This window comes from Folsomia candida, unplaced genomic scaffold (genome assembly GCF_002217175.1).
Source record: "Folsomia candida strain VU population unplaced genomic scaffold, ASM221717v1 Fcan01_Sc044, whole genome shotgun sequence".
NCBI classification, from domain to species: Eukaryota; Metazoa; Arthropoda; class Collembola; order Entomobryomorpha; family Isotomidae; genus Folsomia; species Folsomia candida.
In genome coordinates this window covers 17,757-31,472 of record NW_019091236.1, presented here as the reverse complement: position 1 = coordinate 31,472, position 13,716 = coordinate 17,757, and the positions used below count along the sequence as shown (strand labels likewise).

General features: G+C 37.4%; 2 protein-coding genes across 2 annotated transcripts; both read right to left on the bottom strand.

Moving 5' to 3' along the window:
• Positions 1-1,828: 1,828 nt before the first annotated feature.
• On the bottom strand, positions 1,829-4,004 carry LOC110861668 (carboxypeptidase Q). The gene is made up of 6 exons (XM_035844906.1): positions 3,546-4,004; positions 3,165-3,475; positions 3,004-3,096; positions 2,683-2,933; positions 2,613-2,625; positions 1,829-2,512 (listed from the first exon to the last, which is right to left on the bottom strand). Exons 4-6 carry the CDS (start codon positions 2,923-2,925, stop codon positions 2,088-2,090), a joined length of 681 nt encoding a protein of 226 aa, XP_035700799.1. The 5' UTR covers positions 2,926-2,933; positions 3,004-3,096; positions 3,165-3,475; positions 3,546-4,004; the 3' UTR covers positions 1,829-2,087.
• Positions 3,202-3,907, bottom strand: LOC118432886 (carboxypeptidase Q-like). The gene is made up of 2 exons (XM_022110795.1): positions 3,546-3,907; positions 3,202-3,475 (listed from the first exon to the last, which is right to left on the bottom strand). The coding sequence occupies exons 1-2, from the start codon at positions 3,905-3,907 to the stop codon at positions 3,202-3,204; spliced, it is 636 nt and encodes a 211-aa protein (XP_021966487.1).
• Positions 4,005-13,716: the final 9,712 nt, after the last annotated feature.

Here is a 13,716-nt window from a genome sequence, read left to right as displayed (position 1 = left end):
GTCAATGGGAGCTGAAAAGCTTGGCCGCTGATACAACTAAGACATTAAGGAAGTCCGTCAAACAATTAACTATTAATATATTTGCCAAGGGAAATAGGAGCTGTCGTTTATCCGGTAGGTTGGAACAACTAAGAGTGTCAGGGCTAAATTACAACAGGAATCAGGAACTAATATTCCCAAGATTTGGTGGATATCAGTTCCTAACGTGTTATGTTGAGCCATATATTTCATTCTACTTCTTTCTTGCCCCGTTCCAACCTGAACTCTGGGCTGGTTTGGCCATATCAGTTGTCACAATCCTCACAGTAATGACAACAGTTCATCATTACAGAAGTGAGAAAGAACCTTTCTCAGTATGGCTGTTCATTTTAGCCACCCTCTTCGAAGAGACAGGTCGTTTGCCGAGAAAAATGGAAAAAACTACCTTTTGCCGACTATCGTTAGGAATATGGTGTCTAATGTCTGTAATTTTGACAAACGGATACAACGGAATTATGATCCTCGAACTAAATGCGCCACGTAAAGTATTCCATCCAGATAATTTTGACCATCTGCGTTGCCTTAACCAATTTGACGACGCTGTAAAATTAATCAACAAATATGGATGGATTAATCCTGACGAAGCTGAGAAAACAGTAGCAGACCCCCACATTATAATAGGGTATCAAGCCTTCTGGCGATTTAATAATGAAAACCTACAGCTTTTGATGCGAGAGCCAGACAGGGTAGTTGACCTTAACACCACAAACGTAAGCTACAACTGTTACCAGTTGCTCTCAGCATTCCATTCCAATACTGGATTTGAAAATTTACCCGACTTTTTATTACTTCTGCTAAAATTAGCATTTGAACTAGTTGATCTTCGTGACGAAAATCCACAAACAAATATATCGCAAAAGATGTATAGAGATTTAAATCTGTTTAATTCAAAGCATTCCTTCTATCCAATAGGGTTTAGCTATTTGACAGGTACGATAAACTACTCAGTACAAGAGAGAAAAATTGAAGAAGAAGTTGTGCAATGTGGGAAGACGGTATTCGTTGGAAAATCCATTGAGCTTAAGATCGAGTATGATTTTTTATCAAGAAAATATCCAAAGACAAAGTTTTTTATGAGTTCCGAAGCCATTCAAACCTATCCTAGTGGTGTAGTATTTACAAGCCCGTGGAAATCTTTGGCTCTTATTCGACTAAAGATTGCCCTAGAAGCTGGGATTTGGGGCCATGTGGAGGAAGAGGAATTAAGGCAGAGAAACTTTAATCGCACACCTGCCGTGAGCCAATTAGGCAATCGCACCCCTTCGAATACTGCCACACTTGGTGGATCACTTGTTACAGTTTTCATCTTATCTGGAAGTTTAATGTTAGTGACAGTTTTAATATTTATAATAGAATGTCGAGCTGAGATTGGTTTCTTTATTTTGAGCATTTATCGCCGATGTATGAGGTACCAGAAGCTTAAGAAACTTGCTGCAAAGGCTGCTGTAAAAACTACGGTTAGCGTGGTGAAGTTTGACGTCAAAAGTTAGAAAAAAATATTGTGATAGTTATAATTTATAACTAATTTCGGATTATTCTGCAATATGTACAATTAAACTATTTACTAGTAAGATAAACATCCTCCCATTTAAGTAACTTCACTTACTGTTATAACGTGCTTGTTGAAATACACCGTATAAAAAGATATTCCCGTAAGGACCCTAAATCGAAATACCCGGGCTAGGTTGTATTATTATCCCCTAAATTATAAACGACGCTTGCGAATTTCAATCTTTAAAAATTTTTATATTATTTATATGTATTGCATGATAAATTTTATTTGGTTTGCTTTTTGTGCACCATTCATTCTAGACACACAATCATAAATTTTTACGTATATCACCTTGGACTTACAACGGCTTAAAACAAATCCACCAACTATAGTCAGTAACAAATTCCAATATCGTTAAACGTACTTATTCATTAATCTGTTTCTGAATTTAAATTGTACGGCTATTAAAATGCCGCACTTTACTCACATATTTATGTATGATTACAAGTATTTAATGATTTTAATTTTACAATATTACTGCAATCATGGTAGCATACTACTCATTTGTAACTTCCCTAGAAAGGGTAACACTGAGGTCTGCAAGAACATAGGAAGTTATAGCCCAAAGTGCAGTATTCCTGTCCAGTTCCTCCGAGTCAAGGACCTCGAGCATATCGGCTGGAGAGTGATGGAAATAGAAATATTTTTCATCAGCTGTTTTCAAACTAATGCCAGGCACTCCTTCCATAATCATGACAGCAATATCTGACCCGACTGTCTCATAACGAGCATAGTTTGTCGAATTCATTGCTGACGTCAACTTAAGAATTTCTTGAATAATGCAGCCAGCACCTTCCGTCCCTGCGAAATCTAATCCAAGAGGTGAAAAATTACCACTATCCGATTCCAAAACTGCCTTGTAATTCATCATCTCTTCCTTATGCAGGGCAACAAAAGCCCGTGCACCTACCAAGCCAAATTCTGAAATCAACATAATTCGGTTAACTTCCCGATGTAGGTAGAAATATAAGCGAAATTTGGTGTTCCCTTTTGTTTATATAGCTTGTAGCAGGCGTGTTACCTTCTGCAGTCCACTAAGGAAAACAAAGCTTAATTAATATCTTACTTGTGTCATTTATACAAGAACCTACCAAAATTGCTTGCATAGTTCTTTTGGGAGTCAGACCAAGATATTTTATCAGAGCAAGGGCTTCAACGGAGACAAAGACTCCTCCAGCATCATCCATTGCTCCTTGACCCTGGTCCCAGACATCGATGTGTCCAGAAACGACCACGATTTCCTCGGGATTTAAACTTCCAGTAATTTTCCCAATGGTGTTACGAGACGTGACGCGACTTAACTCCTCATCCATCATGGTCAAGTTGAGAACCATTCTATCTCCTGTTGGTCATTTTCGTTTGTATTTGTTGGTTGTTTTTTTACCTTGAATTTACTGAGTTCTTAAGCTCACCTCGCGAATAAACACGATACAAGAATTCGGCATCTTCACGAGTAATGCAGGCTGCTGGGATTTTAGGATAAGCGGCTCCGTAGTAAATACCGCCTAACAAAGGAGGTGTTGTAGAAACTTATCTGGTGAGACTAATGCAATCCATATCCTAATTTACGTACCGGTGTGGACTGTGTATAGAGAGTAAGGCGTTGCGCTTTATATCAAAGCAGCGACGGCGCCATACGCTGAAGCCCGCGTGGGCCCATTGCCACGGTACTGTGACGTTTCCTCATAGCTGCTCAGCCATCCTTGATTATACACCACAATCTTGCCTTCGATTTCGTCCTTCTTTTCTTCTAATTCATCAAACGACCGTACAACAATGACTTCACTGCTGATCCCTGCAATTGGCGTTCCCACGGATGGTCCAACACCAAGGATGCTGATTGATTTGATGACAGGCTCAACCAAACTGGCCTTCTCCTCCCCCCTTTTTGCATTGGGTTAACAATATATTTTTTTTAATATCATAGATTTTGCATAAAACTAGTCTCTTTTACCGAATCCATCTTGGAACTTGTACATCTTCGCCTCGAACGTTGTCTAAGCCAGAAGCCACCATTTTCTCCATCATGTAATCAATGGATTCTTCAAGCTCAGGAGTTCCAGATAAGCGATTGACATACTTGTCCACAAATGTAGTCACCCCCTCGAACGTGCGTCCCTTCCAGGCCCCAGAGATTGCGGCGTTCATAATCTCATCCGCTATTGGCTGATAGTTTTGAATTTCTGTGATTAGAAAATTTGGAAGGGTGCATGGTCCCTGCTTCAAGGATTGGTTCCTGTTTTCCTGTGTTATTAGGGGCGAAATCCCAGAACACAAGGAAAGTAAAAAGAAAATTTGGGTCGCTATGTTAGACATTGCTAATCAAATTATTTATCTCCCACCAGAATCGTGACCAGATTCGTAGTATATTTATTCACGTATGTATGGATATATGTATGGATTCGTATGTCTGTCCTTTGCCAATTCCAAAGTCAAACTTCTCTCCCATACTGAATATGGAATGTTAATTAAGTTGAAATCTATCACCTTATCAAAATATTATCAGATGTGGTGAATTGGTGAAGATGACGATAATCGAGGTGGTGGTGGCGTGATTCGAATTGGGTTGTCAATCACTATTATCTTTATTATGGCAGGGTGTGCAGTATACGCAGCATGCACTCGCCAACATCCACCAAAAGACAATTTAGTCACAAAGTTTTTGCCGAATTATTATAGGTAATTACTAGTTGAATATTTAAAAATGTGTAAGTATTAAAATTAGCCAGAACTTAGCAAAATGAGTGAATAGATCGAAATAACGATATGTTCACTCAGTTGACACCCTGTAACTTAATTCTAATATTCATATAGGCTACTAGCTTCTAAGCCCGTCTCCCGCCGGGCGAGCGTTTGTCCTACATATGCTTGTAACTTTAACATGACCCATATGGTCACTGCACTGTCATACATAGTTCGTAAAGTATTCGTATTCAGCGCCCCAAAATCTAAGGTTGGGACGCATGAAGTGAAAAGAGACTCGATGAAATTTGTCGTCGTTTCAAATAAAATTCACCTGCTTTCACTTCCGTTGCGGACAATTGCTTTCACTTCGGTTGTGGACATTTCCAACGTATGATATAGAATACATACATACATACATACATATCATATAGAAGATTGTAACCTTCAACAGAAAAATGGGCTCATTGTAGGCAAAAGTTTATTTCTGCATACCAGGTCGTGCTTCAAACTTGCTATGCATGAATTAAAATGATGATGATGATGATAGAATAAATCTTATCCATCACTTTAATCTTGTGTAAATATCTCTTCGATAGCATATGTATCAGAGAAAATAAAAACTGCCAATTGTGCATATCATACAAACATATTCTCATCTGAATTTTAATCCCAATGCACACTCATACCCTGATAAATATGTGTACGACAAAAACTAATTCAATGCTACTTATACCCACAAAAAAACATTCCCGACGCTACATACATATGTGGCTACACCTACATATGGATATCAGGGTGCTTATTCCAATAAAATCGTACTTTCTAAAATCTAATAAAAATTGCAATACTGCATAAAATACATCCTTGCACGTCTAATATTACAAAGACCGAAGGGAGGCAGTATGAAAAGTTAAAAATATCAAGTTTTCGACTTTTAATTCTGCCAACACGGCCACTTGGTAATGGTAGATCGAAGGGATGGTGGTTTCTGAATACTCTACCCTTAAAAATTCAATGAAAATGAGTGCCAAATAAATGCCCTGACTAGGGTTCGAACCCACGAGGCGTTAAAATAATTTGTTCACCTTTTCTATGATCTCCGCATTCTGTACACCTTTCCTCAACTTAAGAAACAATCGTACATATGTATATACATGGAAAAACAAAATTTGAGATGGGAAAATCCAAAAATATTGCAACTTAACTACACATTTGTGTAAAGATGCATATTTGTAACCAAATATTTCTTTATTTGTTTATGCAATGTAATTTATTGAAATTAATTCCCAAAACTATTTAACTTGATACATATCTGTCGTTCAATGTTTTACAATTAATTTTCAGAATCCAAGAGGAACCATTAATCGATCAAATTTACACTGGATTTGGGACATCTGAAAGAATTTCGAAATCACGGTGAATTAAAATTCCTCCAGTAATCATATCTAAATAGATAAACTTACCATAACTGACAATGGAGGTCTCCCAACGTATGCTCATAGATTTGGACCAAACTAGCGTCAATGGATCAAAAATATAATTAGTACGAAATTTGCAAATGACACTCTACGCCAATGCTTAAGTTTAGCGGAGATATTTGCATAAAAAGAGGAGACAACGCACCACGAAGACTGCCAAATTTTTCATTTTCGAAATTTGCTGTGCATTTTTTCAGCTCTGGATGCAAATATCTCCTGCGCATTGGGGGATAGTGCCATTTGCAAATTTCATACCAATTTTGTTTGTAATAGATTAACGCTAGTTAGGTCCAAATCTGGGAGCATACGTTGCTCCCAGACCTCCATGCTTAGCTTCTCACCTACTTCGTGTCTCCAACAGTCGTTAATTAGCCTGAATATTTAGATGATTAGGACAAAATGTTTCCAGTATATATAAATAAGATTTAAGGAGAAAACTTATCCAACATAACGTCACAACCACTCCACACCGACTTGTTAAAAATTTTTGATTTTCTTTTTCAAAACTGAGGAACATGATATCCAAAATCATATTTTTCCTTCTGATCCAATCAATCTTCACGTCGCAAGTGGACTCCATGCCGTCTGACAAGGAGGACGGAAATCTTGTAAATTCCCATTTAAAAGGTAAATTCCCACCATAAAAAATATTTAGGGTACCATGGATAACACGTTGGCGCCTAATGTAACCCTACCCCTATCCAATGTCTTCAAATGCAATTTCTAAAATCGAATCAATACCACGTGTTTTTGAGATACATGCAACTTTTGGTCCAATCCAATTTTTGGTACTACAAACAAGTCGTTTTTTTTAAAATAGCGAATTCATTCTTGAGGAAATTTATTTTGCAAAAATGGCAAAGCTATTTTTGGTCGCGCCATCTATGGGAACCTTAAATCCTTTCTCAAGTTAAACTCGGACGGGCGAAGAAGACGGGCGGGAATGACTCATCCAAGCTCACCATAAACTCATATTTTTTTAGAGTGCACGACTCCACGTTCGAAATGAGTCTGTCGAATGTGTCGTTTCATCCGATTGTTCCCCTTGTGGCACCTGTTTGGAGAATGAATGCTGGAAGACAGAAGACTGTCGAGATGACTGGAGTTGATTCCGCTGGCCTCAATTAACAGCTCCCATGGATTCGAAAATTTAAACGAAGCATTTTTAATGATTTGACATATTTATTTGCAAGCAAAACATACACAATTCACAAAATTCGCAAATAAACAATCTGCTATCACAGTTGAGCCGAATATTGAGCCTTATTTCGGGAACTTTGTATGCCATGACAGTGCTTATTTTAGACTAGAAATACTAATAATGCTAATAATAACTTACTAGTAAGTGCTTAATATCCGAGAGCTTTTGTAAATACATGTATTACTTAGTGATCCCATTTTATGGACGGATAGAAGGATGCAATCCGAACAGACAAAGACTTGGTTGTCGTAATAAATACTTGAGATGTAATGCTGAGTTCCAATCTATACCGGCATCTCAAATTGTTCAATGGAGCAGTGCTCACGTGGTCTTCCACACTTCCGCAAAATCATAATCCTCATATTTCCCCATATGTGTTTTTGTACCAATCAGCCGCAATCAAGCCGTAAAATATCCTAAAACCAATCCACATCAAGGTAAATATGATAATCTTTTACCCTTGCGAAATCTTTTTCGAACAAAATACGCTCATATACATACCAAGCAAAACATTAATCGTGGTGTCCAGGTGGGTTTGGAAACATGTCGTCAATGAGGATTTCTGATAGCAGTAAAACGAACCGACGTTCACTCTCAAGGGGTGCAAGGATTTGGCAACCTTCTTCTCGAATCTAGTCCCATACTGGGTAACAGTCTGTTACAGAAATTAAAAAAAAACTAAAAATGGGACCTCATTTCAAGCTACACCGTGATCGACTAGCGAGTTGTGTAAATAAAATCAAGCCAAAAATTAGGAGTCACATGGCACTTATCTTTCCGTTGAATGGCCCCTATTGGGGGTCAAAATTCCCACTTCTGCCTGGTTTTCGCCCCGTGGAGGACAAAGCAAGAGAAAATTTGCTCAAAAATTGAACTTAACCGCCCACATTTGTCTTCAAAGGGGCCATTCAACGGAAACAGAAGTGTCACGTGACTCCTAATTTTTGGCCTGATTTTTTGCCATAACTCGCTACCCGTTCCCGGTATAGCTTGAAAAAAAGGTCCATTGCCATATTTAAAACATGTCTACAAACGTTTTTGAACTGGGTCGAAATGGCATTCATTTCAGCCCCGGATTTGATACATCTTCCCTGAAATATCATCAAGATTCCAATCACAGCTTCCATCATGAGGAATAAACTCGGCTGTACGCTGCTCAGAAATCTGAAAACCATCACATGACAGCAGACCTGACCAGCTAGCAGGACATACTCGATAATCGGCCATAAAAAAAGAGCAGCTGTCTCGTTTTGGAGAACGTTGAGGATCTTGAGGGACGAAAACAATTCTAATCTCTCTCTGATTGGGAGCGGATAAGAGGAAAGTTTCCTAAAGAACGGAAACCTTGGTAAGCCATATTTTAATTAAATATTGAGCGTAATCACGTCAATCTTGGCATATCTCGCAAATTGTGCATAACAATATAACTTGCGAAGTCTTGCGAGGTGATATGCCAGATTTCGCAAGAATTTAGCTGGAAAACTATGCCATTTTTTTCGCAAATTTACCCAGCAATTCGGCATCTTCTTACATATTTTGCAAACTTTCCAGCAAGACATATTAAACAAATCTGTGGGAACAATACCAAAATGGGTGTTTTTCAGTAGATTTGCGAAGATTAGTTAAGTGATTTGTGAAGTCATATTTTGCTCTTCGCAAGTTTGCTAAATGAGTTGCGATGCGAAATAAGATGTTGTTATGAGTACGCCTACTTGAAGTATTTGAAAAATCTGCTCACCCATTTTCCACAATTGAGAGCCATATCTTATTAATTTGCATGTAGCTATAAATCATCGAACCAGCCAGGCCGACGGCAAACGAACCGACAAAGTTCAGCCTCAATTCATACCACAAGAAAAGGACGGCGATCACTGGATTATCATAAATTGAACGAGGTAGTAGCCTTGACCCCCAAAAGCGACGTTGATGGCGATCTCTAATTTGCTGCGGTAGGGTTCCAAAAATTGGAAAAGAGGCCGACAAGATTGCCGCGATGTAGAGGAAACGGGTCAAAGCTTTATAATCTGGGGAGAAACGTGACCCACCAAGGTTTCCTATAATTTTTAATGCAATACAGAAATTACAGATTCAATTACTTGCATATATAGGAGCCTTTTTTCAAGCTACGCATAACGAGTTATATTAAAAAATTCAGCCAAAAATTTAGCAATCACAGTAGGATTGAATGACCCCTTCGAAGACAAAAAATTGTTTTCGTAAATTTTTCCTCCTTTTCCTTTTAGGATGCGAAAACCAAGGCGCTCGTGAGTACTTTGACAGCTAATATTTTTCATCGAAGGGGGCATTCAAGCGTTATGTGATTCCTAATTTTTGGCTTGATTTTGTGATATAACTCGTTCGACAGGCCCGCCGTAGCTTGAAAAAGGGTTCCATTGTTAGCAAGTTTCTTACTTTTCAAGTTTCCATCCAGTTTGACCACACTGTTGAAAAACATGGACCACTGTTCTCTTCTTAATAACAGTTCCCAAGCAACCAGATTCGTTCCTGCTCGACCCACAAAGTTGGCCAGTTCGATGATAAGGTCGCGGAGGGTAACTTCGTTCGCCGGACGGGAATAAATTGTCCAAGCTCTATAAGTACAATCGAGAGAGGTGACGAGTACCGTGAGGAAAATGAAAAGTAGTGAAGTCAACTCTTTGACATGCTGAAACAAGAAATTTTACGGCTTTTTAAAACCAAATTTAACACGAAAACTAACCAGTCATACCAGAACTTCTCCGTGCAGTATGAGCGGCACGGATTTTAAAGCATTGCCACGTTTCAGCAGGTGCTGGAAACTGGAAATCCAGTCTTCCTTGTTAGTAATGTTTGGAGATTTTCTATTAAGTACTCGTGCAACAGGAGCAATTTTCTTGGCGAAATACATCTTAACGTAACTGATTTATGAATTTATACAACTTAGAAGAGATCGCTATTCACGGTAAAGAAACCAGTTAATTTCAATGAGATTTATGATATGTATTTAGAACTATGAAAATTGGAGATTGTGTAGATTTGAATTTATGGGTTGAAATTCTATAAGAATTGAGATTTTGAAATTTTATGTAATTTTTCTATTTGTTTTTCGTATCCGGTTACGCTATAACTGTTTGTTCCAATCAAGTTGTCTTATCCTTTTCAAAATGGAAATGTTTAAGAATCTGTATTTAAAAAAAAAATATTCAGTAGAATGCTATTAACGTTGGACTCGGTGACTCATCGCCTGTGACGTCACAGGCCTAAAAATCAGCACATTTTTATTCGTTTCTCGGTTCTGGGAATTTATCTTTAAATTCCACGAACCGCTTTTGTAGAGCAGGTTCCTTCCCTGATTGTGGATTTATGTAGATTTTTTGTGGAAAACTTTATCTCGATATACCTCATTTCTTATTTACATTGAGAAGCCCGACAAAAGTTTCCCGTCTTTTGTGACCTTATTTATTCATAAATTAATTCAAACTTATACCATTTGGCAACATTATGGTCTACTTGTTAGGGTTGCCACGGGTAGAAAAAAATGCTCCCCGTACCTACCCGTTACCCTTACCCGACCCGGTACCCGTTACCTACTGCAGAAATGAAGCAAACAGTTAATAAATCTTCTGAAAATTTCGATTTTTTGAAATACTTGGTCTTCTCACTTAAGACAGTACCCTAATCTAAGTAATTTTCCAAATGTTGTGAGAAAATAACCTCGTTGCATTCTATCCAGAATTGGGTTGATTTGTTTGCAAATTTTAGTTAGCTAACAGGTTTAACATAAAAATTGTTGTTACTCGAATTAAAATCTGCGTGAATTTGGACAACAAATACTACGTAATTTTTATCTCATTTTATTTTAAGATTTTAACGATGATTGGCTATGCTTGATGACCACTTTTCTGCATTTATTGGTCTTATATTCGTCCAATGTTTTCATATGTAAGTGTCATAATTTTCGTAAAAATTTATTAAAAATTCTAAAAATTATGAAATTATTATTGTTCTAAAATATTCAATTTTTTTTAGATGTTTAATTATTTTTACTGATCAGTTCCTTCGTATTTTGTATGTGTCCAATTCTCATTATAAACCTGAGTTATATATAACTTCAGCAGGATTTTAAATTTTCGTTGTCAAACAACAAAAAAAAACAATTTTTTGGATAGAATAATAATGTAGAGATCAACCCCCATGAATTCCGTAAATTAAAACAGAGGTCAACGCCGACCAATTTGGCGGCGGCGGCGGCGCCAATTTTGGGGATTTTTCGGCGCGGCGCGGCGGCGCGGCGCGGCGCTTCAATATTGAAGGGATAGGGAAATAGATTTATCGGCGGCGCACGGTGGTCCGGAATATAGAATTTCTTGGCCAAAACCTATTCTCACCGATTCGAAAACAAAATACCCTCTTCAGTACCTTTGACATAGATGTTCAATTATGGAAAGTTTCATTTGAATTGTTCCAGTGGTTACGGCGTGGCGTATGCCTAATCTTGCCTTATAACATTGGACTAAATGGGAGAAACTTCAAGTTGAAAATCCTGTCTAGTCCTGTGGTATTTCGAGAAACCGTTAAACTGTTATTAAACCCTTATATCTCATCTACAAAAACTGCTGCCCCTTTTTGCCCCTTTTGCAAATTGACCGAGAAATTTGAATTTATGCAGAGGCAAATCATACAAGCAAAATATCTGGAGTGCTTTAATTATGGCCATGTATGAAATTTTTAAGTGTTCCGAATAACACAATCGCATCAAAATATCTTGCCTATTACTTGGGGAAGGGAACATGGTAAGACAAACCCCTCTAAAAAATTTATTACGAGTGGGGGGATTTTATGAAGTTGTGACCCCGGAGGAGTCCAGACGAAATTTTTAATTTTGGTCCTATTTTCTTTGTTAATTAAGTCAGAGGGCATAAATACTTCATAAAACTATAGAATATAATCATTTGATGAAAATACATCCTCAAAATTATCGAGACAAAAACTTTCAAATTTGTATTTTGACCACACCCCCTGGCAGTGGGTGTGCCGATAATAACCCCATATTAGTCGTAGTTGTTTAGAGCTTGATTAGACCTTTCAAATGACATCCCACTTGATGGGGTAACCCGAGAAAATAATTATTGACCTGTAACCACACCCCCAAGAGGGGTTGGTGGTCAATGAAAGTTGATTACTTATGACCCTTGTAACTTCGTATTTCGATTCCCGAAGGCAGAATTCGAAACAATGAAATGGTTCGAGAGCTATAGGTTCTGGCAAACGAATACAGGATTCCGGACCAGTGTGCGACGGCGGCGCGTATAATTCTATCGGCGTATGGCGGCGCGGCGGCGTGAGATCGGCGGCGTTGACCTCTGAATTAAAAATGTACAAAAGTGAAAAACAATTCTAAGCTAATTTAAATTCATGGCTATCATAATTAGAAATTAGATTGTTCTACGCGGATTAAATGCGGAAATTTGGTATTCATGTATTGGAGAAACAAATAACTATACTGCTTAATAACAACACAAAAACCACAGAAAATTTAAATACCACTACCCGCCTTAGTACATACGTAGCTTTCGCTACCCGCTAGGTTCCCGCATAAGTCGGTCGGGTAGCCAGACACTGGGTACCCGACCCGCTACCCGCAGCAGCCCTAAGTACTTATACATACAATTATCTGGCATTATTAGGTTGGCATATTATACAATAAAGGTTCCGCATTATTATTTTTTTAATCAATTAATCGCAAACAAGTATTGATTGGGAAACTTATCTATTATTAAAATCCAGCTTGGAGGAAAATAATATACGTAATCCTTAAAATGTTAGTCAAACAAAATTAAGTTTAAATTAAACCTCTTAAACTAAATGAGTTAGAATTTCTTATTTTTATTTTCGACCTTCCTTTTGGAAATAAATGCGAAAGAGTTTATATATTTTTTACGGCTCGCTACTATGTTTGTTGCGAAAATATGATAATTTAAATAAGGTTGGACAGAAAAGACGAATATCAATCCATACATAGTTTTTAGTGCGTACACATCTATATCATAATTTCGAAAACTCCGTCCCGTGAAATTTTCCATGACATTCCTGCATTCTGATTGGCTTTTGACACGGCTTTCTAGCTCCACCAATCAGAGAATTGATACGAATTATGATTATGATTATGCCATTATGATCATGACTATGATAAAAAATTTCCTTAGCAACATAAAAAAATTCCCTAGCAACGTAAAAAATGTCCTTAACAACATACAAAATTCCTTAGCAACATAAAAAAATTTCCATATCAACGTAAAAAAATTCCCTAGCAATATAAAAAAATTTCCTTACCAACTTAAAAAATGTGCTTAGCAGCATAAACAAATTTGCCTAGCAACATAAAACAAATCCTTTGCAACTTAAAAAAATTCCCTCAGCAACATAAGTTTCCCTAGCAGCCTATAAAAATTTCCCTAGCAACATAAAAAATTTTCTTTGCAACGTTAAAAATAATCCTTAGCAACGTTAAAAAACTCCTAATGTATTAAATTGCTTACATAAGTTTTTGGTGCCAAGGAATTTCGATATGTTCTTGTAAAATGTGAAATGTGGCCCGTCTGTAAGACGGGCTTATAGGCTAGTGTCTTCATATTCGCTAAATTTCGACATATTTTGAAGAGTGAAATGAAATTTTTATCATTTGGTTATCGAAACATGCCAGGAGGGGCGGTCTAGCGTATAATTCTTAATTATGGATTGGTTCATGAATTTGTTTTAATTTTAATTAATTCTCAGGAATA

What these genes read in the sequence shown, in the direction of transcription:
- LOC118432886 (XM_022110795.1), bottom strand. Translation starts at nt 3,907, where the DNA reads ATGTCTAACATAGCGACCCAAATTTTCTTTTTACTTTCCTTGTGTTCT. An exon ending in CAAGTTCCAAGATGGATTCG is followed by an intron (nt 3,476 to 3,545) that starts GTAAAAGAGACT and finishes CAATGCAAAAAG; the next exon opens with GGGGGAGGAGAAGGCCAGTT.
- LOC110861668 (XM_035844906.1), bottom strand. Translation starts at nt 2,925, where the DNA reads ATGGTTCTCAACTTGACCATGATGGATGAGGAGTTAAGTCGCGTCACG.